Source organism: Megalops cyprinoides, chromosome 22, assembly GCF_013368585.1.
Source record: "Megalops cyprinoides isolate fMegCyp1 chromosome 22, fMegCyp1.pri, whole genome shotgun sequence".
Taxonomy (NCBI): Eukaryota; Metazoa; Chordata; class Actinopteri; order Elopiformes; family Megalopidae; genus Megalops; species Megalops cyprinoides.
The window spans coordinates 4,623,406-4,651,074 of record NC_050604.1 but is presented as its reverse complement, the minus strand read 5'-3'; the positions used below and the strand labels follow the sequence as shown (position 1 = coordinate 4,651,074).

Below are 27,669 nucleotides of genomic sequence, written 5' to 3'. Positions count from 1 at the left end.
GACCGTGTTACCTGTGTGCTCAGAAAGTATCTGGTATATATGAGAATCAGAAAGTATGTGATACGAATGAGAATATGGCAACTATGTGCTATGGGTTATCAATTATGTTATACCCTGTACGGAAGCTGCGAACGCTCCGGGATATTTTAAGCCCATTTGCTCACAACGACCGTGACGATAGGTTACCAACTGTCAGTCATTCCTGGCCAGCTGTCAGTCCTGGCCCCTATCCGTTGTAATAACCGATATAAATGGTTGAGGATTTTCTTTCGCAAAAAAAAAAAAAAAAAAAATTCTGAGCAGGTTCTGCTGCCTGTTAAGATATCATACAATGCAGATGCATTTATACATGGAGAAAAGTGTGGGTCTCTACGGTGTGATTTCAAGGTGTCTACGCTGTTTGAGTCATGGCTGCTTATAGTGTTATAGCACCATATTTAATAAGTACTTTTGCTTTGATTTACTTTTAAATGTTTTTTTTTTTCTAGCCAAGGAAATGGAGTTGGCAAAGAAAATCAATGAAATGATGGAGGAGAATAAGAAGGCCGTAGATCGAATTGTACAGCTGAAAGGAAAAGTAAGTTTCATGAGGCCCTTTTCCTGTAAAAAGAGTGATTGGGAACACTTTTAATCATCTAATTCCCGTTTGTACATTTCAGCTGAAACAACGTGAGGAATATCAGGAGAACATCGAGAACCTGGTGGCTTTTGTACAGAGTGAAAATGAGGAGCTGAGACTGAAATCAGCAACTGGTCCAATTTGTTAACACTGTCAAAACCAAAATCACAATTCTGACCTGGGAAAGATGGGCTTTGCTCATCAGTAAGAAGAGATGACAGATAGACAACTCAAGTTTGAGTCTAAGGTAGTGATTTCATGTGATTGTAGCTGCAACTATACACTATATGGACAAAAGTATTTGGCCACACTTGTTTTTCAGGGTTTGGGCTAGGCCCCTTATCTCCAGTGAAGGGCAATGTTAATGCTTCAGCATACCAAACCTGCGTGAAGTTGGCACCCCAAGTATTTAAAAAGTTCGAAATGGTATTACTCTTCGTTTGTGCCGTAAAAATTTCGTTTGGCTGATATGGATTTGTAGATATAAACATATTTTTGGGCGATGATGTCACCCAACACCCCAACCTTGTCCGAATTTCTCTAAAATGGTCCCATTCGTTTGTGCTACGTTTGTGCCGGTTTGTGCCGTAAAAAACTTCGTTTGTGCTGCTATGGTTTTTTAGATATAACAAATTATATTGTATGTGCCGTGACGTCACCCAGCACCACAGCCTCCTCCGAATTGCTGCAAAATTGTCTCCTTCGTTTGTGCTACGTTTGTGCCGTAAAAAAATTCGTTTGTGCTGCTATGGATTTGTAGATATAAAAATTATATTTTTAGGTGATGACGTCACCCAGCACCCCAACCTTCTCCGAATTTCTCTAAAATGGCCTCATTCGTTTGTACTGGAAAAAAATCCGTTTGAATTCACACACTGTATTTGTGGCTACAATTCTGTGACAATGTCAAGAACGCGTTTTCTACAGAGCGAGGAAAGTGGTCTGCTGTGCAACATTGTACTGGTTGGTGCCATTGTGGCACCCCTGAAATGGTGTAGCCACATTTGGAGTATTATTGAGAGAGTATTGCTCTGTTGTTATTTTATGACAAATACACAAGTCAGATTTTTTTTAAACTTTCATAATTATGCATTTACGTAGGTGTACTGGAATACCATGTATGTATACATTAATACATACGTTAACACTAATAGACTAGTTAGAAAAGAACTGTGATTGATTCAGCATGTTACTTTATCTTCCTGCTGCTAATCATCCAAAACTGTACAAGATTCAAATAACTTTCGTTTCCATAACTAACGTTTCCAGAGGACCCTGAAATACCCTCTACATTATGTTATGCTCTTGTTCTGAGAAGGAGAACTGATTTAAGAAAAAAAGAGAATTTGAAAGCGATGTTAAAAGTTTTCAGAATGTCAATGCTGTCACATTGATGTACAGTACACTTTATGTTCTAAACTTCCTTGTTCCCAAAATGCATTGCAATACATGTGATAAATTTGATACAATATTTTAGCGTTACGTCTGAAGAAAGTCTGTCTGAAGAATTCATGGACGTTGTATTGATTTACTGATGGTGGTTGTAAAGCAACACTGCATAAACTTCAATATATGTATTGTCAAAGAACCACACTGTAAAGGCTTAAATTTAAATAATTCTAAATCGTTTAATGGTGTAATTGAGGGAAATGCAACACAAAGGTCTGAATTTACAACCGTTTTGAAACCTGATCATGGTATCGATAAAGCTCATCACATTTACATCAGAGGTGCTTTGCAATTTCCAGTTTTATGTGAATGACGTAGCTTGCATCTGCACTTGGAACTTCTCTTTCGGGGAAGGAGGTTTGGATTGCGTGCGGTCCCTCTTGACCTGTAGTTCCGTGATCACTGTCTAAAAGGGAAAGGCTGGGGCAATGTCACGTTTAATGATATCGACTTAGCCTACAGTTAATATCTGAATCCAACCCAACCCACAGAGGCTATTTTGGATTGTTTCCAACAAAGTTTGAATGGCGTCAGCAATGATCACGTTATATCCATCTGAAAAAACAAAGCAGCACGACCAAATATGTTTAGCCTACGGCACAAACGTCGGGGTGCTGTTGACATCACAGTCCATAAAATATAATGTTTAGCCTATGTCTTTAAAAAATGAAAACATAGCAGCGTAAACAAAACATACAAACGTATAGTTAGTTAGCTAGCTATCTATTTTGGACAATTTGTGAATCATTACACACCTACCCTTACGTTTTATAACACAATTAGCTCCCTCTGAGCCGAATAGGCCTACAACTTTGTCCAGGTTCTAGTGCTGCACGAATTGCGTTATTCGCATCAAATCTGAGCTACTGACTAGATGTAAGTAACTTAAAAAGTAGGACAAATATCAGACAGACACCTTTAAGTTATATATAAAGCGCATTTATTTTGTGTGTTTTATTGCCAGCGTTAATGTATTATTTTTACCTAACGTTAATGACACAACGTTAATTACCTTGACGGCTACTACGTGACTAACGTTAACCAGCTAATTAGCAAATGCAACTCAGGCTCAGCTAAGTAATTAGCGGGCTTAAAATATAGCTACAAGTGCTTGTCATTTTTAAGTGTTGGATATTTCCAAATAGCGCTGCAACGTAAGTTTACTGGGATCCCATGTAATGTTATTGCTCTTGGCATTGAAGCGCTCTGTGTAGGCCTATCAGGAAATAATGTAATGCCAAAGTTTTTTTTTCAGGGCACCAACCAGCAAAACGTTGCACAGTAGAAGCCACTTTCTTCGTTATGGAGAAAGCAGCATTCTGGAAGTTGTCACAGAATTTTTGCCAATAAGTACAGTGTTTATCCAAAGCATGACCGCACGAAGGAAAATTACCATGGCACAAACCAGCACAAACGTAGCAGAAACTAACGTGACCATTTTGGAGCAATTCGGAGAAGGTTGGGGTGCTGGGTGACCTCATTGCCTAAAAATATAATGTTTATATCTACAAATCCATATCAGCACAAACGGAAATTTTTACGGCACAAACGTAGCACAAACGAACGAGACCATTTTGCAGCAATTTGGAGAAGGTTGGGGTGTTGGGTGACGTCATCGCCCAAAAATACAATGTTTATATCTACAAATCCATAGCAGCACAAACGAAAATTTTTACGGCACAAACCGGCACAAATGAACAGTAATACTATTTAGAACTTTTTAAATACTTGGGGTGCCAACTTCACGCAGGTAATTGCAACATAGCGTAAAAACCATTCAAGTTTGACGTCTAATTAACATTATTTTCTTTCCTCACGCAGTCGGATCGGCCAGCAAGTGCCTAGTAGGTTATGAAGCGTTATGAAACAAGACAAAATACAATTTTGTATATTATCCTTGCTTTTTATTTTTCTGTGACAAAACTTCTCATTGTCCCTTTTCATAAAAATTTATTGTATCAGTACAAAACATTGACAACATCCCCCTCTTCTGGGAAAAAAGGTCTCCAGCTGGCTTGATCCTTTCACCAACGATAAGGACACAGAAGCAGTGTTTAAAACCCAGGCTATTTATGCGAAAAGTCATGAACATGGCAAAACGTTTCAGGCAGCCTACACAAGAAACGCCAGCTTTACGTAGCTATGCCCATATATCATAAGTTCAGTTGCATCTGGTCTAGGTTGGACAGACAGTAAGGTCATGTAAGCTCCATGATATTTTTCGCTGTTTGAATTAACGTTAGCCTACCTGATGCAGCTCCACAGCTAACCGGTTAGAAGCAGTGGACATCGAACCTGTGAGTACAAAATAAAAAATTTACTCAAGATAAGTGTGGTGGATATCCCCCTGGTCTGGCCCAAATGGACCAAGGGTCTTCCTCCACATTTTGATGCCTTCCAAAAAATAATAAGTCCTCACAGAGTCTGATGTAATCATGGTTGTTTGGTTTATTGCATATGGTGATCAATCACATACAGTAAACCGGGTTGGTCCGCGGAGCAACAGGTGTATATGCGGTGTGTATACATTCACAAACACTCACCAATCACTCCGCCCTCCCCTCAGCCTACATCCATCATTTATGCCTTTTCTCACTCCTCCTATCCCAGACCACAATTTCCAACTCCTCCCAGGCTCCTCCTTCAAGATCATCCCATTTTCCATTTAATACACCATTATTTAATTTTTAAGCTGTTACATTTACCCCGCCTGGAAAGTCCCATAAACTCCATAGTCATTAATTGTATATTACTTTTAAACATAACACTTTTGAAATTTCCCATTATTTCCACTCCACACCTATATGATTTTTAAACATAATTAAATAATACACAGCATATATGTCTGAAATATTACCATTATTTCCAGGCCCACATTTAGATAATAAAAAAAAGTTAAGTAACTCAGTTAGCCAGACCGCGGTGCTGCAGACTGTAAGAAGGCACACAGATATCTATGTGCCATAAGCTACAAGGTTAGGCCTTAAAGCAAAGGGTTAATGTAAGAACTAGGCCCCGTCTGGACACAGCCCAGAAGATGGGCCACAGGAACAAGACAAAGAAGAATTAAACCCTGCAAAGGGGGGCCGTTGGCTCAGCACTACTATGATGGGCAACTATGACAAACTGCAGTAAATCCACATACAGTTCGCAAGCATTTGCCAGTAGATGTCAGCTAGGCCAAAGCAGGCAATCAGCTCTTATTTTCTAGCTGTATGACTCCTAAAAGAAAATATAAAACTAAAATGGGATGCACATGTTAAAAGGAGGCAAAAACATGCTGACACGCTGTAGGGGCATGTCAGGGGGAGAAGATACAATAAGCATAGATTATGAACCAATAGTAGAAGTGAAGGGAGAGAAGATACAATAAGCGAAGGTGGCATGACTATGAGTCAGAGAAAAAGGATACAATAAGCGTAGACCGTAAACCAATAGGAAAAGTGAATGGAGAGAAGATACAATAAGCGTAGACCGTAAACCAATAGGAGAAGTGAAGGGAGAGAAGATACAATAAGCATAGATTATGAACCAATAGGAGAAGTGAAGGCAGGAAAGATACAATAAGCGTAGACCATGAACCAATAGGAGAAGTTGGCATGACTATGGAACAGCAACATAGTGCACGAAGGTTCTGGGATGACTTCCAGGGAGGGCCAATGCTGAAGGCAGTGTTCCTTCCCCAAGGTCACCCACTGTCCTGTAATAGCCCCCAAGATTACCCCCCTAGCGGTGTCTTACAATGGCCTACATGCAATGTTTATGACCTAGGGTAACCCCCAGCATTATTTAGGCAGAGAATCACATCATATTACTTTTCAGTAGTAGTGCTTAATGCAAACAATATTTTCCACTATACAAAGTATACTAGAATACATATTATTTAAGGATTGTCTGGTTTCCTTATACACATCCAGACCTGGGGTATACACTTTATCAAAAATTTTCAAATATCAATCTTAAATATCAATATTTATACAGGCCCTGAAAAATTCAAGTTGGCCAATCTCTGGTTTGAATGCGAAAAAAATTAAATAAGTTTAATGACAATTATCCCAAGGATGAAAAACACAGAGATGGGTTAAGCAGTTAAGCTTTTAATAGCTAATGCTTCGAAGCTGCATTCAGGAAGGAAGAGTTGATTTACACATGATTCCCACATGCAGCGTGAGGCGTGAGAGACGTGATACTACAGGAGCAGCTGCTGCTCCAACACTTTGCGCAAGACCTTGCCTCTCTTAAAAAGACTAAGCTGCAGAGTGGTGCATATACCATACTTTCAATTTCTGCAGCATCTGTTGCAAGAATTCAGATATGTCAAAAATCCAAGTTCGGAGGAGTCCTGAATTTAGTCCACCCTTGTTGGATAATCCATAGGTCAGGAGTGTTCCTGTCACTCTAATGTTGGCTGTTATTGTGATTACACATGTACCCCTCTGACTTCATTAAGGGACCGCAGGAGATGTGTATCAGCCCCCCAAAACAGATAAACTTCAGAGAAACACCAAAGTGACCACACAAAGCCTTGGTTAACATCCCTTACAGTAGTCACTTCTCTTGCTATAGCAGTGTGCGTAATTCTTTTTATGTGGAAAGCTCATGCAACTGAGGGTCAATGAAAGCCAGTGCTTTCGGTTGTTCATGCTGCCACTGTGTAATGAAAGCCAGAACTTTCTGTAGTTCATGCTAACACTGTGTATTCAAAGCAAGTGCTTTTTGTAGTTCATGCCATCATAAATCAGTGTGGGGACTCCGGTTCTGTAAAAGGTTCTGTGTTAAGCTCTGATCAAAGACGATTAAAGCTATAGATGATCTTCCTCTGACTGTCTGATGGAAGTCCTGCCGTCTTTTTGCATAAGGGGTGATGCCACCATGTACAGATATACCAAATGAATAAATATAAATATAATATACCTGTCACAGCTTCAATGTGAGGATAATGCTGTTTCAGTGCTTAATCATACTTTAGATCCAGTCTACTCCTCCTGCAAGTAAATGTTAACCACAGAAAGATACACACACTACAGTTTTATGATGTATTTCAGAAAGGTTCTTGAATGTAAATCCTGGTTACTCTGCATTACTGCAAGACTAACACCCCATCCCCTGTGTTGCAGTATCATCACATTACAGTTTTCTCAGTTTTCTCATGCAGTATCTAAAGGAGTGGGGTTTGTCTGTGCCTAGTGGCTTTGCTGCTTGTATAGTTATTTAGTGTGCAGTATCTGAAGGAGTGTGGTTTATGTGCGCCTAGTGGTTTGACTATTTGAGCAGATGCTACATAGCAGAAGGTAGTGTTGACTGGTGCCCAGTAGCTCAGTCCTGCTTTCCCCCTATGTGTGTTGTATTAGCTGTGGCTTCAGGGATATGTGCTGTGTAGATAGACCCTCTCGCTGTGCAAATACCTGCTCCGCACTATCATTGAGCTACTGTGGCATGAAATGAACCTAGCAGTAGTTTTCAGTGTATTGATCACAGTCTGACTTAATTGTGTGTGTGTGACTCTGGCTTGAGCCAATAGAGGAAGTGTCTGAGCTGAAAGATTAGAAAGATTGTGACGGAGTGCCGTCACTACGGTTTAGTATGCGCTCTGACTGTCATACCAACGAGCCAGGCTCTTTGGCATTGCGGTCAAAGTGGCATGGTTGGTACCCCGTAGACCCTCGTTCAAGGCCGGGTGGGGTGACTGCTCTCGCCCTTCGCTACAAATGGTGTCAGAGTGGGATGGCTTGCCACAAGGCCATCGGAGGTGTGCCCAGTGTGTGAGTCATATGAGAGACCCCCCGGTGCGGTTGACCCCGGTGTGTGAGGGACCCCAGAGATGGGTGAAGCACAGTATAAGGGACCCCAGAGATGGGTGAAACACTAGTGAGTGGGGCACCCTGGGATTGGAGAAGTACGGTGGGGGATGCGTGAGGGATGCCTTGGTGCGTGAAGCGCATGGACACGCTTCCCAAAGGGGAGGGCAGTGTGACGGAGTGCCATCACTACGGTTGAGTATGCACTCTGACTGCCATACCAACAAGCCTGGCTCTTTGGCGTCGCGGTCAAAGTCGCATGGTTGGTACCCCGTAGACCCGGGCTTGAGGCCGGGTGGGGTGACTGCTCTCGCCCTTCGCTACAAAGATGGATTCCCTTTTCCTTTCCTGTAAATGAAACCGAGGTGAGGGCAGTGCAGGGGAACAACTAGCTTCAGTGGGTGTAGTGAACAGCTTTTACTGTAAGCACTGACCCAAAGTCCCTGTAAGCATATCTCTTATTGGTGTTAGATGACAAATTGAAACCAAACCTGATCTACTGCAGGCCTTACCATCTGCAGGATTAAACCAGGAGTTTTGCACACATGTGCATCCAGTGGAACACAAGTGCTGATTATGAGCTTGCCTATAGATGCACAGGTGGTGGGTATGAACCTACCTATAGATACACAGGTTCTGCAGGAGAGAAATCATGAGTGCCTGCACACTGTTTCATGCTCCAAATATTTAATGAACAAAATAAAAATTGAAACTGCATATGTGATAATCTGACTTCTGTGTGACATGGACAAGCCTATATATAATATATAAACCAAGCATGCACAGTTTGATCTCTTTCTTATCTCAGATGGTAAACAATGCTGTGTGCAGCTTTGTCACCTAAAGTCCAGCGATTGGGTGCAGCCACATGATGTCTATGGTCTGAGATCAGAGTGGCCTGTGCCATTGGCTGGAGTTTTGCATGGTTGTTCAAGGACTAGACAGTTCTTTAGCCGGATTTTTGTAAACTTTTCTTTTTTTTAAATCAAATGAAATGAACCCCAGTTAAATATCTTTAATATCTGACATTGTTATTTAAAGACTAAATGTGTTTTCAGTTTGTATTGAATAGGCTTGTATCTTTATACCTGCCCTGGCTGAGGTTTTTGTTTGTTTTTTTTTTTGCTCTCTAATCCCACTACCCGACTTTATTTTTTGCACTTTAATTCTGACCCAGAAAATTCAGCAAACAAAACATTGATTAAACAGCAAGAGTCAGGGCTGCATTGAGCAAACAAAAGCTTTCCATTACCTTTTAAGCAGCAGTTCATAAGCAGCACAGACAACAGCTCCAGCTTTCCGCTGGAAGGACCCAGGCGCAGACCAGAATGCCAAACTAGGTATTTGACAGCAAGCCACAAAACAGTTGTCAAAAACACTTCAAGTCAACACCAGAAGATCCAAAAAAACAGGCAGAAACCCAAAATCACAAGGCAAGGACAAATCCAAAAACACAGGCAGAGAAGGTAAATTAACCAGGAATTATTCCAAAAACAGCAGGCAAGAAGAATATCCAAGAGGCAAAGCAGAAGTCAAACACCAAAGCATGCAGATCTAAACAGGCAGGAACAAAACAGACTAATTTACTGAGACAAACTGGCAGGGAATAAAGAAAATAGAGGGGTATTTATACACAGACTAATAATGACTACACAGGGAGCAGGTGAGCAGAACGGGCTTCAGGTGGTGGGTCTGGCGGAAGGGCAGATCAGTAGGACAGGAGGTGGGATGATGGGGCTGTAAACAAAAAAAAGCACACCCACAATGACAGACAGGAAGACAGAGAAACACAATACAAGAAAGTCATCTCAGGCTGGAGTACTGACACATGTGTTGTCTTTCCACAATGTAAGAACACCTTGACACATTGCATGCTCATGGTACCTCATTTAGCCTAACCTAAACTTTGACCTGGTGTTGTGGAGATATGCTCTTGCTGCACATGCGGTACTTGTTTAAGTAATGTGATTGCTCCCAGAAAGGGCTTCTTAAAGTGTTATATATATATAACCCAGATAACTGCAGGATATTTTGAACTATTCAAGAGCAAAAGATATGTTCACATGTGTATGCCAAAATGTTTACCATCTGCGTGGAGTAGCTGGGGAATTGTAAGCTGCAGAGTGGAGATTTATTTGAGAGCTCTACTGAAGGCTTTCTGTGGACCATTTGAATACAATTTTTGACCCATTGGTTTAGTAATAGCCCTATTCATCACAGGAGGCATATTGAGCAAACTGTCCCCCTCCCTAGCATTCTGCAGCAGAGGAGAGTCGCAGCTAGTTTCACTCTTTTTCTGAACCTTGATGTGACGACTGCTCTACATAGTGTGAGTGGACTAAGGATCATGTGTGATTTGAATACCAGTCTTAAGGACTTCGGTGAGGCTACTCAGATTTAAGGAGAAAGCACAGCTGACTGAAACTGGCCCTTGATACCTTACACCCCTGAAGAAGGCCTGTCCTCTTAAAGGAGGTGCAAATACATTTGCATTTTAGATAACATCCACTCAGTTGAAGGTTCACAGTTCAGGTGAATAAAGTCTCTGGAAATAAACCCTCTCCCCCTTTCTGCCAGAGGGTCATAAATGATAAGCCTAGCTGGATTGCTGTTACTGTTATGGACTGATTGTTACTGTTATGGGCTGTCCTGCCAGTAAGTTTTGGTGTGTTCCTGTGTCTGCTCCTGGTGGCTTGTAATGACCCTTTGCTCTGTGTTTTTCTCTCTCTCTCTCTCTAGTTGCTTCCTGTGTCTCCTGCTGGTGGAGTCAGGCCTGTAAGGATCCTCAGAGGTGAGTGACACAAAACTGCTCTCAATCACCCCTGAAACATCTTTCCAACCACATACACCCCCTCTTACCTACACCCACATACCTGCACCCTCTTTCATACACTGGTGAAAGGATAAAAGGAGGTGGATTATAAGGTATTTTCTCATCACCAATGCTACACCGCCAGCTGATGAGGTCACTGATGGCACCGTGAAAGCCACACAGTGGCAGGAAGGTTCTGTGTCTCATTAAATATGGAGATTAAATAACATCCATTTAAGGGGTTTATCCCATTTTTCCGTATACATATTTACTCATTTCTGGGTGATCAGAAGTTTGTCACATTTTTCAGTTAAAATCAACTTCTGCAGTATGACTTTCAAACTTTTACAAATGGAAAACAAGAGCAAAATTAAAAGCAATACATTAACGTCTCACTGCAAACACATGATTAGCCAATCAGATGCATTTGGCCCACAGAGATACTTACCTGAAAGCCCTTGAGTCCTTTTCTATTTGTTGCAGGTAGATATTAACTATCTGAAGATAAAACAAGAACCACTGCACAGACTGTTGTTTGGATGAAATTAGATATTAAAATCCAACGTAATTACTTGGCAGGGGTTGATGACAAGAATGTCTTGGATACCCAGATACAGTTCAAATAATGGAGTGACTGGTTGATATATACTTCACGAGTCCCAACTCTGCCCAAAGTCCAAAATGGATATCCCAATCATAATTAATGTCAAGACTGTTGAATAGGTTTAAGTTCAAAGACAAAGATATGATAAAGTATTGAGAGCTGTTGATTTATCAGGAATACTCAAAGGCATACATTTCACCTAGAGCAGGTATCAGACTATGATTCATTGATAAGTGAGGGGCCTGGCCAAACATGCAAGATTGATGAGGCAGCTTTCATGGGCCTCTTACCCATAAACGTTTGCATGCAGGCTGTCAGAGTGGGAGTGCTAGGCATTTGAGAAATGATCCTGTGATGAATCCTGCTTCAAACTACTGTAGCATGGGACAGGGGGTCACTTGCGTTTACTCACTCTGTTCATCAGATCCAGATAGTTACACTTTGAAGAGTTTGTTCTGGCTGAACAGAATGCTGTATAGGCTTGTGTCTGATAACAGAGCCAAGTTAAAGCAGGCACATGTAATAGCACAGTCACATTAACCCTCTGGAGTCTGAGGATATTTTCAGACACTCTGATGATTTTGGCATGCTCTGATGTTTTTGTCAATTTGAAGAAATGTAACAAGTATTTTCAAAGTCCCATGACTTTTTTTGTATTCAGCACAAGTTCAGCTACAATAATATCTAAGTAGTATGTATTTCATGATTGTACTTTTTAAAAAAATAACTGGTAAATGAACCTTTTGTAAAAAGTAGTTTTAGAACTGTGAATGTGTGAAAAACATTACCTTACCCATTGTGATGAACTGTTTTGATCACTTGAGGAGATTCTATTAAGTCTTAGGTATGTATCAAGCACAAACACTTTTATGGCCACTTTTATGGACAATTAAATGGCCATTAGGGGTGGGCGGATCGATCCAAATATCGATAGTATCAATACCAATGTTGGTATCACTATCTGATCGATACTAGCGTGATGAGACCGATTCTTTTGTTCCAGTTTCTCTTCTACGTTCAGTACGTTACTCCCATTTCATCAAAAAGTAGACACGTGTGTAAAGCAGAGCCCCCTTTATGTCTTTCCTTGCTCACTCTGCTCCCCCTCCCCTCCCTGCTCTACTGTTTTGCTGTAATGTGACTCAGCAGCGCATAGCAAACAGTTGCACTGAGCGAGAGCATGGCAGAGAGAAAGAGGAGCGCTGTTTGGAGTTATTTTACAAGCGAAAATGAAAATATTGCAATGAAACTAATATTTTAGTCATATCGGATGTTTAGTTTTAGTTAATGTTAATTCAAAGTGATACTAGTTGTTGCTTTAGCAGACTGATTAAATATCCATATTAAGACTTTCAAATAACACAGTCACCTCATTACAATGTGTTATCTAAATGAATTATTTCACTGTAAGTAAAAAATATATAAAAAATATTTTAAAACTGAAATATGAAAATGGCAGCATATAATAATCCTTTAGTGTTAACTGCCAAAGGGGCACTGGGATGTATTTAGGCTACATTTAGATATAGTTATATATATATATATAGATATATCTACATATAGATATATTTGCGTGTCAGGAACGGGGATCGGGACACAAACGCGGACCACCGGGTAAACGTAGCCAAGCGTTGAATTATAATCAGCGGGCAGTTCGTCGTACAGGGACAGGCAGGGTTCAAAAACACGGGGAAGCAGTCTGGGGGCAGATCCAGGATGGGAAGTCGGGGCAGGCAGAGTCGGTAACCAGGCGGGCGAGAGTGTCAAACAGGTTGAAGTCGGCGGGCGAAGGTCGAAGTCGGGAGACAGGCAGGTTTCGGCAAAAACGGCAATCAGGGTACTGGTTACTAAAGCGGGGACAGGACAGGAAGAAACTCACTGTAACGAACTAGCAACGAGACAGAGACACGTAGGGAAGATATAGGGCTGGGGTAACGAGGAGATGGGAAGCAGGTGAGCAGGCAGGCAGGTGCAGGCAATGAGGGAATCAGGTGGGCGGGGACCAGGCAGGGAGCCGGGCGGGGCAGGAACACAAGGAAAACAAAAGCACAAGGACAGGGAAAACAAAAACACTGCGGCTTAAGGGGGCGGAGCCCTGACATTGCACCTTATTTACTTTAGTTTTCGCAAACATTTGAGTGCACTGTGTTTATAAAAACTAAAGAAATTTTAATTTTGTTATGATATTGTTTCTGAACAAAAACTGAATACAAAGTCTACTTTGTAAACTTTGTTTATTTTTTCCAAAAAAGCCAGAGAAGAAGTGCAATGTTATTATATTTTTGTTTTTGAACAAAACTTCTAACTGGGAAGGAAGAATTTGACTTTTTAAAACATTTGTTCCCTAGTAATAGTTTTGTGCACTTTGTTCTTTAAAAAAGTCAGAGAAGTGTAAATAAAGGGAAAAATTGTTTTGTTATTAAATAGTTATTTCTGAACAAAAACCTCAGACTGAAGGGAAAAGGAATGTACGTTTTCAATATTGATTTTTCATTTGTGCACATTTTATGTTAATAAATATATTTTTTTTTATTTGCCTAACTTTGCTTAAAATCTGTTCTGGGTTTTAACATGCACATAATTAATTAACAGTGGAAAGCAAAAATCACAAACTCATTTAGTGGTCAGAAAATGTATTCGGGTGTAACATATGATGACACACTCCTTGCCCCTACATGAAAGCACACAGCTTCTTGTTTAAGTACAAAGTATCGGTATCGGTATTGCTATCGGCAACACTGGCCCTGTATTTACTTGGTATCGCATCGATAAAAAAATTTGCAGTATCGCACACCCCTAATGGCCATCTAAAAATGTATGGCTCTATTGTTTTGGGATCAAGAGTTGGCAGTGGGAGGGGTAATGGCTTTTTACACAGCGGCCCTTCACAGGTCAGCCCAGGTAAATGCCGTAGGGGAGAGCCGGGACGAAAGTAACACTTTTCAGATAAACGTCATTTTAAAAGATAACGTTACAGACAGAGACTGATTTTCGTTGTGATCAACAACTCACATGTGTGTTCTATACACCAAGTGTTATTTTGTACAAATGTGAAACGATTTCGGTATAATTTGACTTTGAACGGAAGTTGCGCATTGTTACTTTTGACCCCGTCAGGCCGGACGAAAGTAACACACAGGTGGGTCAAAAGTAACGCAACGGTATAAACTTGAATTGTTTATATTATTCTTGTTTTTATTAAAAATGTCTGACAATGTCCTTGTTAATATGCAATTGCAAACATATTATGTCCTTTATCTTAATAAAAAATATTACATTTCATTTTTAGAACATAGGGCCTGGTCCTATCAATCAATGATGTATTAGTTACAGTGCCTTCACTACAGTGAAGATCTTCACTACAGTGTTTATATTCCGAATTCTCACTCAAAAAGCCCAAGAGTTCCAACTACACAGCACCTTGGCGAATTTCAATAAACGTTAGCCCACACAAGACGCAGCTAACTTCAACTAACGTTTGCCTACCCAATACGCAAATCTCCGAGTGTGATAGTGAGAAATGTTTACATTTACACAAAATGCAAAGCGTGTCTCCAAATTAATTATGCTTGAACCTGCATTTTACCTGGCATTTTATCTTGTTCATCATGGGTGTTCTCCAGCGTGACTTAGCTCCTATGGAGTTAGATTAGTTTCTTTATTCACAAATAAATGTGACACAATTTACAAATATATTTCATGATTCACAAACAAATGCAACACGATTCGCAAATATATTTCATGATTCACAAACAAATGTAACACGATTCATAAATATATTTCATAGCTTACAAATAAATGTCACAGAATTCACTAATCCATTTCTCGAATCATAAATAAATGTTATGTGATTCACAAATGTTAACGCAGTTACATTTATTTACATATATTTAACTGACGACTCTGCATTTAGAAACCACCTGACATTCGTGAATATCGCTGCATTTGTTTGCGGATTATTGAAACTTCCCTGACATGGCTCGATCCACAAATGCATTTTTTTCAAAAGGTTTTTCTGTAGCCAATCAGATGTCTCTAACAATTTCAGCCAATCACATGAACGTAAATTCGAGCGTATGATTGAATTTGACCCATCCAATATAGCGGGTGTGATTCTAAAGGTCCCGTTTTAGGCTAGTTAGTTCTCTGATCGTTTTGCTAGTTTGAACAGCATGTGTTTAGTGATAAAATGCGTTCCATAACGTTGTTGTTGCAATATCTGTCAGCTTTTGTGTGTGTGCGCGTGCTCTGTTATGCATCTATTGAACATCATACGGTAACACACAGTAACATTGCACGTGTGGCTGTTTTGAGTGGGCACCAAAGATTTTAGTATTATTTATTTTGTTGTTTTGTGTCTATTTCAATAATAAACTACAACTAAAATATATTATCGCTTTGTATTTGCTTCGTTACATATATTCCTTATACAGGACAGATTCATAACAACAGCCTTACACATTCCCAGCCTTACCTGGGAGTGCTCTGTGCACAGCAGTGCTTTCTGGTATGTATTCTTGTCTGCTTACAGCCCCAGCAGACACTGACAAGAAACAGCAATGTCCAGGTACACCAGCTGATCATGTCCTCTAACAGCCTGAGAGTAGTCTGCAACTGAGTAATCATCAAATAATAATTACAATAATGCATTTTTATATATTATTTATTATAAGATTCCATTCTATATTCTCTTTGAATATTAGTTGCTATAGTTCGGTAGGTTACACTGTAGTTGGTGTTCTAACATCTTGATCCATGTGCCCCTTTTTAAATTTTAGCACCTGGCCCTCTAAAGGTCTCTGCACGGCCCTTCTAGTTACCCTGTTAAAATGTAACAAGTAATATAACTATATTATAGTTCATATTCAAATGATCAGTTTGTTATTAAGCAGCTTCAGGAGTTCATAAAGAGTTGATCATTTGAATCAGCTGTGTTGGAGCAGGGAGAGATCTAAAACATGCAGGGCAGGGGGCCCTCCAGAGCAAAAATTTTGCCTGGCGAAAGCCAATCACCTTCAAGTAGGGCGAGAAGTCACGCCCCCTTTCGACTTTGCCTTTTCAAACTTGCAAGCAGTGTTGGTGTAATCAAAAATGCCTACTGTGACGTGGCGCAAAATTCGCTTGTTCATTTTTTAGGCAAGCAATCAAACCCGCGCAAGGAAAGCGAAATTTTGCTTCACGTTTGGTTAAAACACATCTAAAAGGGATTCCTTTACGGTGAGAAGATGCAAAGCAACAGAATGAATGTTATATTCTACACATAATCTTTTTACCTGAATAATATATTCAGATGTTAACCCTTATTATCTGAATAATATATTCAGATGTTAACCCTTTGTAATCACCAACATTTTGATTAGTAAGTGTAATGTAATGACATATTTTTCTCAGTAACTTTAACAGATTACAATTACATTTATTTTATAATGTAATTACATAATGCCGTTACATGTAACTAATTACTCCCCAACATTGCTAGTATGTCATTAAAGTGCGAATGAGTTCAGACTGATACACAGTGATACACAAGACTTATGCATGAGTATTTCAATGTCACACAAAGAGCTGACAGGCTAAGGAGAGTAGTAGATGCATTTTTCCAAATAGACAGAAACAGCATGACAGCGAATTTTCAACTGGAACAGTCTACAGTGTGAGTAGAAATGAATTTGTTTATCTCAATACTACCTGTCAGAGAAGTTGTATTGTGTATTGCCCAGTTAAACGTTCAAACTGGGGTTCACAGGCTTACTAAGGGGCTTTGGACTTTTGGTTTGTACTTCTTGTCCTATAATCATTACAAGTATCAAAGTTGGACCAAATCTGTCAATGTTTCCTACATTATTGAGAGTTAAAACAACCATCTGAAATAAAAATGGCTCAACTGACCCAAATTAATTTGGTAATATTCATACAACTTTTTTTTTTTTTTTTTTACGAAAAAAGAGACTTTGGGTTTCAGTTTTGGTTCAAATCACAGGGATTCCGCCATACAAAGTGGACAAGAGATTTAGATATTAAAGAAATACACAAACTGTTCATCTTCCCCTGGTTTTATCCTATCCTATTCCCTCACCCACTTTGTAGTTTGTTTCTCGCTTGAAACAACTTGTTCATAGTGATGCCTGGGATGTCTGCATAATAATATCGTGTTATCAGGCAGCATGAGTGCTGCTGTGTTATCTGATTTTTATCAGGACTGTGATCTTACATGTTGGGTTGGGTTTGCTTGGGTTTGGTGGGTGGGTTATGCTGCTTTCTGCCATACCACTTGAAGAACTACAAGGGTGATGAATGCTGTGAGGGCATCCGTGATGAACCGTTTATTATTATTATAATTATTATCATCTCTGCATATTATTACACTGTGATGAGGCTACAGTGTGGTAGATCACAGTGTCCAATAAGAGTTGTATCTTTGTTCCATGCTGTTTTTGGTCATGAGTCATCAGATTAGTATTACCTGCAAAAGGATCAATCATTCAAATCTGTAAACTGTAGAAAGTGTAAAAGTGTAAAAAGTGTGTATGTTTTATTTATTCTTTTTTTTTTAAATTTGCAGGGATCTGCAGGTGTATGTCAGCATCCGGGATGTTAATGACATAATGAATAATAACATTCAACCTGTTGAGATTCTAGAGAAAAAAAAAGGTCCAGGATATGTCGAAGGTAACCCCCTGAATGACATCATGCTGATTAAGCTGAAGGATGATGTTGACACCACGAAATCTGTAAAACTACCAACTGAATGCAACAAGTACCCTGATAAGGCTCCAGGAAAGACAGACCTCCTTGTTGCTGGCTGGGGAAGCGTTGTAGGTAAGCAAACTGAAAAAGAACGTGCAGTATAATAACGGATGATAATGGCTGACCTCTCCTGTTTGTCTCTTTTTAGGCGGAGAGAATCCAAAATCCCCTACTAAACTCCAGTGTGTGAAAATCCAGAAGGCAACATGTCCATCAGGCAGACATGTCACCACTGATACCTTCTGCGCAGGAAACGAAAACCAGAATACAACATGTTTAAGTACTGATGATGTTTTACAATCTGAGTTACAAACATGATTCACACACATATTCACACACTCACACACACACACATGGTTTTCTTTCTCTCTCTCTTCCAGGGTGACTCTGGAGGAGGCCTGGTGTTTGAAAATAAGAATGAGGTGTATGGGGTAGTCAAAGCTGGCTGGCCGTGTAATAATCAGCATCCAAGCATATTCACAAGCGTGTGCTCCCACTTGGCCTGGATCAAAAAAGAGACCAATCTGTAACAGCAATGATAAATAAAATGATAAATAAAATGATCAGAGATCAGCATTAACAGCAAATTGAACCTCTGCCTCTTCTTTTGTCCCTGAGTAGTGTGTTTGTATGTGTGCTTATAAGGGTAGTTTCAAAAACGTTTTGAAAGAAAATATAAGGCAATCATAATTACAACAATGACTACTAATTATAATTAGTTATTTTAAGAAATCAGCTGTGCAATTGTTTGCCTTTGCTGGTCTGCTACTCCTGTTTCAGATTACTGCTGAGTGTGTGTACATCTGACCCCTGGCCTCTGGATGTCAATAAGACCACATGGTTTACTGTTCAAAAGTCAGTCAGAGATTTGGCACCTGTAATAGGCCCACTGATTGCATGTTCACCTCCTTTAAAGTCATTTAAGAATGTGTTACTCAACATTTATCCAGGGACAGGCAGGGTTCGAAGCACAGAGAAGCAATCCGGGGGCAAATCCAAAATCGGGAGTCAGGGAGAACAGGGTCAGGAATCAGGCAGGTGAGAGGCAATTTACAACACTAAACCAAGAAAGGCTGTAAGTATATCAATGAAAAATATATAAAACTTTAGTGCTTACATTTTTGCATGTACATGCATTACATACATCATACATGATAGCCCTTACTTATATTCTTTGTCCTATAACTCTGCTTCCCTGCTTTCTGTAGCTATCGCTCTAGTTCCATATGACTGATGTTTCTTCTTTGACTCTGTTCTGTATACATGTCCATCCCCCACCCCTCACTTGCACTGATTGTTGCAGTTTGAAGGGAACCTAAGTTTGATGAGCATTACACAGTTATTTCTTAAATGCAGCCATAGATTTTACACAGAACATGAGCTTTGCTTTCCCTACTCTGGCTCAGTTCTCCTCACTGGTGTGGCACATCTGTCACTGCATAAGACAGCTTTGAACTGGCAAATTCCCACCAGTCTGTGTTCCTCTGATTTATCTCTTTCCCCAGCTGAGTTTAAATAGCCATCTCCAGTCCCCTGCTTCCCCAGTTACATTAAAAAGGCCCAGATGTATCCAGTTGTTCCCAGCTGTAGACAGCAACTGTAAGGCAACAACAAAGAACTCTCCATCATTTATTCCTGGGAGTATTTTCATTAGAACTACACAATCAGGAAAACCTTTATGTTGTTTTACAGGACTTCTGTGTCCAATGCAAATTGTAGCACATTTGGTTTAATAACGAAATAGCAGGGTTTATGGGTTGTAGACAGTGAAAACATCCTCAGTGCTTAATGTGATCAGTAGTGAGATGTGCAGTGAATCAGGTAAAGTTGTCATCATTTTAAGGCACATGATACAGATCAAGAATATTGTGCCTTAAGGAGCACTGGTGGAGTTCCACTTCACACTAATCAGACTGGCCCCAAAATCCACAATGGGTGACAAGTTAGTCAGTGTAGTATAGACCAGTGGTTCTCAACCAGTGTGCTGTGGCACACTGGTGTGCCGTGAGGCAAAGTGAAGTGTGCCGTGGAATTTTGAGGAACCTGAGGCGTTTTGATATAGGTGTGTGTGTGCACAGTCTGATTGAAGACTGATGTTTTTTGTTGTGCTGTTAACCCTTTCGCACGTAACTTATTTTTATGCTATGTACTGTGCGTGTTACATTACATGGTTTGTTACGTTTTCATTAGCGTTATTAAGCTTCTCATAGTTTTCAGTTAGCATTTGCTATATTTTTTTATGCTAAACCGCTTTTTCCTCAAAGCTAAAATTAGTCATAATTTTTCCAATCTAGTGTTCTAATCGCACCGGCTTTAGCATACGCGCTAAACGGCAAATCACACCAGTGTGACCGTACATGCGAAAGGGTTAATGGAGTAATGTTTTATTTTATTTATATTATTTTAGTATGTTGCTGTTCATAGTGCCGCACTATCTTGGACAAGTTTATGCTCCGATGCACTTCAATGCATTTTTAACAAATTATACAATTCTGTCTGATTTAATTATCTGTTTGATAATTATTTGACAGTGGGCTGTAATGCAATATGGGTCAAATCTCGCTAATGACATTATATCATAATGTGTGTGACATTCTTCATAATTGATAACCAACTTTAAGTTGGTGTGCCTTGACGTTCTGGCTTGACCTTTGATGTGCCTTAGCCCCAAAAAGGTTGAAAACTCTGGTGTAGACTACATTATTGGTCAATTTGACCTGGAGAGATCAAAATCGGCGGTTAGCTGTGATGGTCCAGGACCTGTGGGAGGCTGGCTCTGAGGAACCGGGGCAGGCTGGAAGGAGAGGAAAGCTATGGCACAAACAATGGCCAGCAGAGATGTGCCAATTCTGTGTAATCTTTGTAAAGATATCACACAAAAACAATGTTAGATGGTGCTTCACAAGAAAGGTATGGTGAGGCATAATGGAATGGACATTTAAGTAAAATTGTCTCCTTTTTTCTGAAATTGATTTCAGTAAGTTATGTAAATTTATAAAACCAGCCAGTCACTGAAGGACTTGACCAGGCCAGTAGGAGAGAGGCAAATAGAATGTATCAACAGATTAGCAAACTGGGACAGTGCTGATTCACTCTTATACTTTATGACCAAAAGAGGATGAAGTATGCTGATGAACAATAGTGGAAGAAGCAGAACGTTCGCTGATTCTGTACAAAGATCAACTGAAAAATCATTTTACTGAGTGTAAACATAGTCATGCTGGAGGATGTGTCAATTGATATTGTTATAAAACATGTGCATGGAACAGAGAAGGGGCACAGATTGTAAATGTGTTTATAAATATGAGCAATGATCTTCCTCCCTCTCTCCATGTTTCCTTTACAATAATTTCATATGACGGTTTATCATGAACTGTCCTGTATTGCCAGTGTCTCTTTTCCAGGTGCAGAGGTCAAATATGGTGATGACAAGTACAGTCAGAATGCCAAACAATACTCCATAATGTGACAGACTCTGTAGAAATAGAGATGCAAAATCAATATAATAATTAAAATATTAAAGTATAATAAATGAAAATATAATATTCTAGATGCATAACTCTTTATTCTAACTCTAATTTATTGTCAGGATCCGCCCCCTTAAGCCGCGGTGTTTTTGTTTTTCCCCGTCCCTGTGCTTTTGTTTTCCTTGTGTTCCAGCCCCGCCCCGCTCCCTGCCTGGTCCCCGCCCACCTGATCTCCTCATTACCTGCACCTGCCTGCCTGCTCACCTGCATCCCATCTCCTCGTCACCCCAGCCCTATATCTTCCCTGCGTGTCTCTGTCTTGTTGCTAGTTCGTTTCAGTGTTTATTCCTCTCTCGTCCCCGCATTAGTTTCCCCTGATTGCTTGCTGTATCGCCGTTCCTGCCTGATTCCCGACTTCGATTTCTGCCTGCCACTTCGGATCTGTTTGACACCACTTGCCTGCCTGGTTCCTGACTCTGCCTGTCCCGACTCCCGAATCTGGATCTGCCCCTGGACCGCTTCCCCGTGTTTCGAATCCTTCCTGTCCCTGTACCACGAACCGCCTGCCGATTCAAATAAACGCCTGGAACCGTAATACCCTGTGGTCCGCGTTTGTGTCCCGGCCACCGTTTGTTGTCCACACTGCTGTGTGTGACAGTACAGGTGTAGAGGTGTCTCTCTCAGTTCCTCAGCACTGACACTCCAGCTCCTCCTCAGCTGGTACGTCCCGTCTCCGTTGGGCAGGGGTGCGGGCCATGTGAGTTTATTTTCCGCGGAATAGCTTCATTTTTCTACGTCTGATTATCCCGGTATTTTGCCATGCACAAGCGGTTTGTCGCTGTCTAGGTGATCATTAAGAAATCATGAATGTAACAACTTAGTTTAACATTAACTTAACATTTACTATGCAAATAAACTGCAAATGAACCCCTGATTCTCAATATATAGAAGTGATACATAAACAACTCAAATTAAAAACACTGCGCTTTTTAAGAAAACGCCTTGTTTCCATTCAAAAACAAACTAATGAAATACAATTTCAACATGTGAGGAATGTCTGCGTACATTTTCCAGGAAATGTAAAAAGTTTATTACGAACTATTATATACTGCACTTCAAGGCAAATGCATTTTTTTTTCTCCACGGGTAAGGGCAGGACATTTTGTTTACATATGTGTTTGGAAAATTCTCTATCAGAAACTGCGCCGGTGACTACGGAAGTACGTATCCACATAATCCGCACATGTGATAAGCATTAACCTGAAGACGCCATTGATGGTCGCTGGCTCATATCTTAAAATGATTTTCGTTCGTGTATTGGCTCTTATTTCTTTGGCTAAAATCGTGTACACAGGTAAGGTATTTGTTTATACAACCAAAATAAGCGTCTCAGTTCTGTCCCACATTTAAAAGAAAAGCCAGTATAGTGTATTTCTGAATCAACGTGGAATTTCAGTTGACTATAGCGGTGAGGAGCAACTCTTTCATTTTGCAAATGAACACAGTGGGCAAATTTCTGATATAAAAAGGATTTAACAAGTAGTGAATATAGTTCCTCATATTTTAAAACATTGCACTACTAAATGGTAAAATGGTTTATTTTTCTTTTCATGTAGTTTGTTTCGGTTTCTTTCACACGAGCGCTAAAAATGTGGTTTCACCACAAAAATGGGCGTGTAAAACTTATCGCAATGAAACGATTTACATACAAGAGAGAAGTTATTGTAAAAATCTTTCCTTATATCTTAGACTGTCTTGAAACTCTTGGTGGTTCTTGTTTCGGTGGAAAAAAATAGAAAAAACACAGCCAGAGGTAATGTGACGTCGATTATCCCTTGTGTTGTCTTACGGGTCAAAAATGAAATTCGATGACTTTTCCTCGAGTGACCCTAACATTACAGAAAGTTAAACATTGCCCTTTTTATATTTTTATAAAAGCTGTACACCACCAGGATGCAAAGATTGGCTTTCGGGTCTTTTTTGACCTGGCAGTTATAAAATCATTTAGAGACAAACTGAAATATTAAATGATTTATAGCAGCTATAAAGCATAGTAAAGAACCTGAAGCCATTTTCTCTTGATCTCTTCCATGTCCTCCTCTCTCTTTATCACATATAAAAATGTACATATGAACAGACATAGAAACACACATGAGCACTCATACAGGCATGACTTCAAAGTTGCAGAATCTCTCTCTCATACCCACACACACACACACACACACACAGTGAAAGAGAGAATGTGTGTGCTTATGCTTGAACAAAAACTTTCTTGTGCATTTGCAGCATTGCCCCTCTCCCCACCCCACTCCTAACTATGTTTCTAACTGTTTTATGAAGACTGTTTTCCTGCAAGAAACACACACCATTTCAAACAAAATAAACTTGTCATTTCTTGCGCAGACTTACACTGTACAACATCTATAAAATCCACCTATTTCTGACAACCAACTCAGCAAAACTGTTGGTTCAAGCATGAGCACTCACCACACTGGACTTTCTCTTCATTTTCTCTTCATGGTGGTCTCTCTGTGAGTGCCATCAGACCCCTCCAGCTAATCCAGAGTGTGGCTACTGCCTGATGTATAACAAAAAATACTCATGTCACACCTCTCCTCATCTCTCTGTACTGGCTACCTGTTATGGTTCAGATAAAATTCAAAATTAGTTCTGGATTGCTGAGCTGTACCAAAAACTGCACCCAAAATGTACAATCTCTTATCACATCCAACATTCCTGCCAGACCAGTTTTTTCCACTCCCTCTAGATTCCTAGTAGTTGCTTGCAGGACGGGACATCCATCACATTGACATCTCCTCTCTACCTTTTTCATTAAGTGGTGGAATAAGCCCCCTCTACTGTCAGAACAGTCAGACCACTGTCTGGTTTTCGACACAGTTTTAAATAGATGACCCATATATTGAGAACTAACCTGGACCATCCGTACTCTGACACCTCCCCCTCCTAGAGCCCTCTAAGGCAGAACAAAGCCAACTTGTTCCACTGCTGTGGACTCATTGTAAGGCAGCTGATGACACAACCAATTTAACCCAGGCTGTAGGGCTCAGGCTGTGCTTGAGAGAAGCACCTTTGCATAACCAAGATGTTTAATAGACAGCCCAGGCAAAAGAACTCTGCAGTAACTCTGCTTTCCTTTGTGTTTAAGCTGTTTCATTGTAAAATGCATAATGCCACATATTTATGTAACTGTATACACATTTTAAATGGTGATGGCCTGATCAATGTTTTTTGTAGTAGTAAAACCTACTCTGTTTTTGTCACCATTACCTTCTCTCATAGTTTCTCTCTTTAAAATCTACAAGAACTTTAAAGTGCAAAATATTCTAAATGGTTTAGGTTAGGCTACCCCATTTGATGGTCAGCACATGGTCATATGCTTTTAGTTTAGATATTTTAGTGCTAAACTAGTGTAGCAAAATAATTAATGTTTCACTCTTTCCTCTGTCCCAAGCAGGAGGATCTCACTCACTGTGGTACTTCCTCACACTGACATCAGGACCAACATCACTTCCAGAGCTGGTCGGTGTAGAGATGGTGGATGATTTTCCAGTGGGTTACTATGACAGTACAGTAAAAAGGATAATTGCATGGAAGAACTGGCAGAAAGAGGAGAGCAATGTACAACAAGCAGCATTTAAGGAAAATATACTTGAACAGACCAGAAATATGATGACAAAAAAACTGCAGCTACTGGCAGAGCATTTTAATCACAGTGGAGGCAAGTTGTATGCAAGGTCAATGGATGGAGCACACAGATCAAATTATTTCCTAACTGGAGAGACTTGAAATTCCTGCATAGAAATCAAGCAGATTTATATAATAATAATAATAAATCTATTGTTATTAATCAATTAGTATTTATTATTTATCCATTATTTATCACTGTTTTCCCCCTTTAATGAAAATGCTATTGTATACTAATGCTAACAGCAATTTGATGCTTGGCTTATCTCACCATGACAACCTCCACACAAGAGTGCTGAGGCACAATAAATGCAATCTTCCAATATACTCCCTCGCAGCCAACAGCTATTGAAAATCACACAGCATACTACAGTGGAGTGATCATTCATTGGAGTATAGGTGCTTCTGTAATGAAGTTATCTGGGCAACTCACCTGAGGAGTGCCAATGAGTGTTGAGACAAGCAGCCCCTGGCTGACTTACCAACCCCTCTCCCTGGCTGAATCACGCTAATTTGTTCCGCTGCTGTAGGTCATCATTGGCAAATGATACAGATGGGATCAAACCCAAGGCATACAGCATACAGCAAATTCTCCCATGTCTTACTTCTCTTGATTTCCCTCTACTGACTGTCAATAACTGGCTGCAGTATCTGTTTCAAAAAGGTAAAAATGTGTTGTCCTACCTGCAGCAAGGGGAACAGCTCCCCCTTATCTCCAATCCTTCATCAGACACTACACACTGGCCAGGTCCCTCACTTCAATACTTCGAAGATACCTGGCTGCACCACAGCTGAAACATCCCAGTCATATTTTCTGTTGCAGACTGAAGATCCACCTCTTCAGACTACATCTCAGTCCCCTACCCCAGCATGAATTTTCCTCCTCTTTTATGTACTTTTACTGTTTACTTTACTTTACTATGGGATATGCTGTAGCTTTTTGTTAGATATGTTGTGATCTTAAGATCACAACATATCTTAACAAGATCTTAAGATAAAATAAGTGTGTCTTAAATGTATGTAATGAAGCTTAAATGCATTAGTTATCTCAGCACTGTTTGGGGCAGACACATTTTCAAACCTGGTCTGTAGTGTCAAGTATGTACTGTCTTTCATGCCATTGTATTAAATATAATTTGTATTTGTACTGTAAGTTACTCTGGATAAGAACATCTGCAAAATGACAGAAACGTGAATGTACACATTTATGTTTACATATTTTTGTCCAAGACTTCAGGACCACTGTATTAGCATATGTGGGCAGTTGAAGCATGAACGTTCTGAGAATATTTGACCACAGCAGCCAATTACTTTGTGTAACCCTACTACAGGTCTCCTTACATACCAAAGACTATCTGGATGTGAGCTGGATGCAGATGGCAAAGAGAGATTCAAGAGCATAGATGCTTACAATGGAGAAGATGTATTTGTTACAGATTCCAAGGGTTGGTACAGCCTCATTCCAGAAATAACCAATGTCAACCTAATGGAATCCACAAATGCTTTTATTGCCCAAACTTTTTACCAACCTTGGTGCATATCACTATTGAAAAGCCATCTACAACAACTGAAAAGCTTACTGAATCGAAAAGGTAAGGTCTACATAAACAGGTCCAGTCATTCACACACCTGTTACATTTATGAGCTCTTATGGAGTGGTTTCTCTCCTGCAGTGCATCCTAGAGTCAGAGTGATCCATAAACAGGACAGAGACACTGGGGGGATGGAGGTGACCTGCCTGGCGACCGGCTTCTACCCCCGACAGATCAATATGACCCTGCAGAAGAATGGCCAGCCTGTCCCAGACCAGGAGCTGACCAGGGGGGAACCCCTGCCCAACGGAGACGGGATGTACCAGCTGAGGAGGAGCCTGAGTGTCAGTGCTGAGGAGCTGAGAGAGAGACACCTCTACACCTGTACTGTCACACACAGCGGTGTGGACAACAAACTGGATGTCAGCTGGGGTGAGAAACATAAATGAACAGTTATGCAACTGGGATCATTCCTTTATGTAAAGTAAGTAATGGGTTTCTTTTTTGAAATTGACCTGCACATCCATATGCATCTTTTTCCTCTTTTTCTTTACTTCTGTGTTTCTACAGAGTTTCAGCCAGGTCACAGCAATCTGGCTTTGTACGGAATATCATTTGGAGTTCTGACTGTACTTGCATTCACCATATTTGGCCTCTGCATCTGGAGAAAAAGAGATGCTGGTAAGATGAGGAAGGGATTATGGTTCAACATGCACCTCCATACGAGAACAGCATAGAAATAATATGAAAGATGGAGAGGGAGGAAGATCCTCGAATGCTCAAATATTGCTGGAATTCATAAACATGAATACTCCACTGACCAAGCTGTGTCTTTAACTTCCAGGGCTCAAGAAGTCCCACCAGTCCCACCATGATGAGTCTTCAGGTGCTTCAGAGCCACTTCAGACAGAGTCAGGAACATGTGAAGGCACATAG

General features: G+C 40.3%; 1 protein-coding gene across 1 annotated transcript; it reads left to right on the top strand.

The window, feature by feature from the left end:
• The first annotated feature begins 496 nt into the window (after positions 1 to 496).
• On the top strand, positions 497 to 27,669 carry LOC118769348 (major histocompatibility complex class I-related gene protein-like). Its single transcript, XM_036516380.1, has 8 exons — positions 497 to 577; positions 660 to 710; positions 10,606 to 10,657; positions 24,972 to 25,082; positions 26,533 to 26,793; positions 26,875 to 27,165; positions 27,304 to 27,414; positions 27,578 to 27,669. The coding sequence occupies exons 1-8, from the start codon at positions 497 to 499 to the stop codon at positions 27,667 to 27,669; spliced, it is 1,050 nt and encodes a 349-aa protein (XP_036372273.1).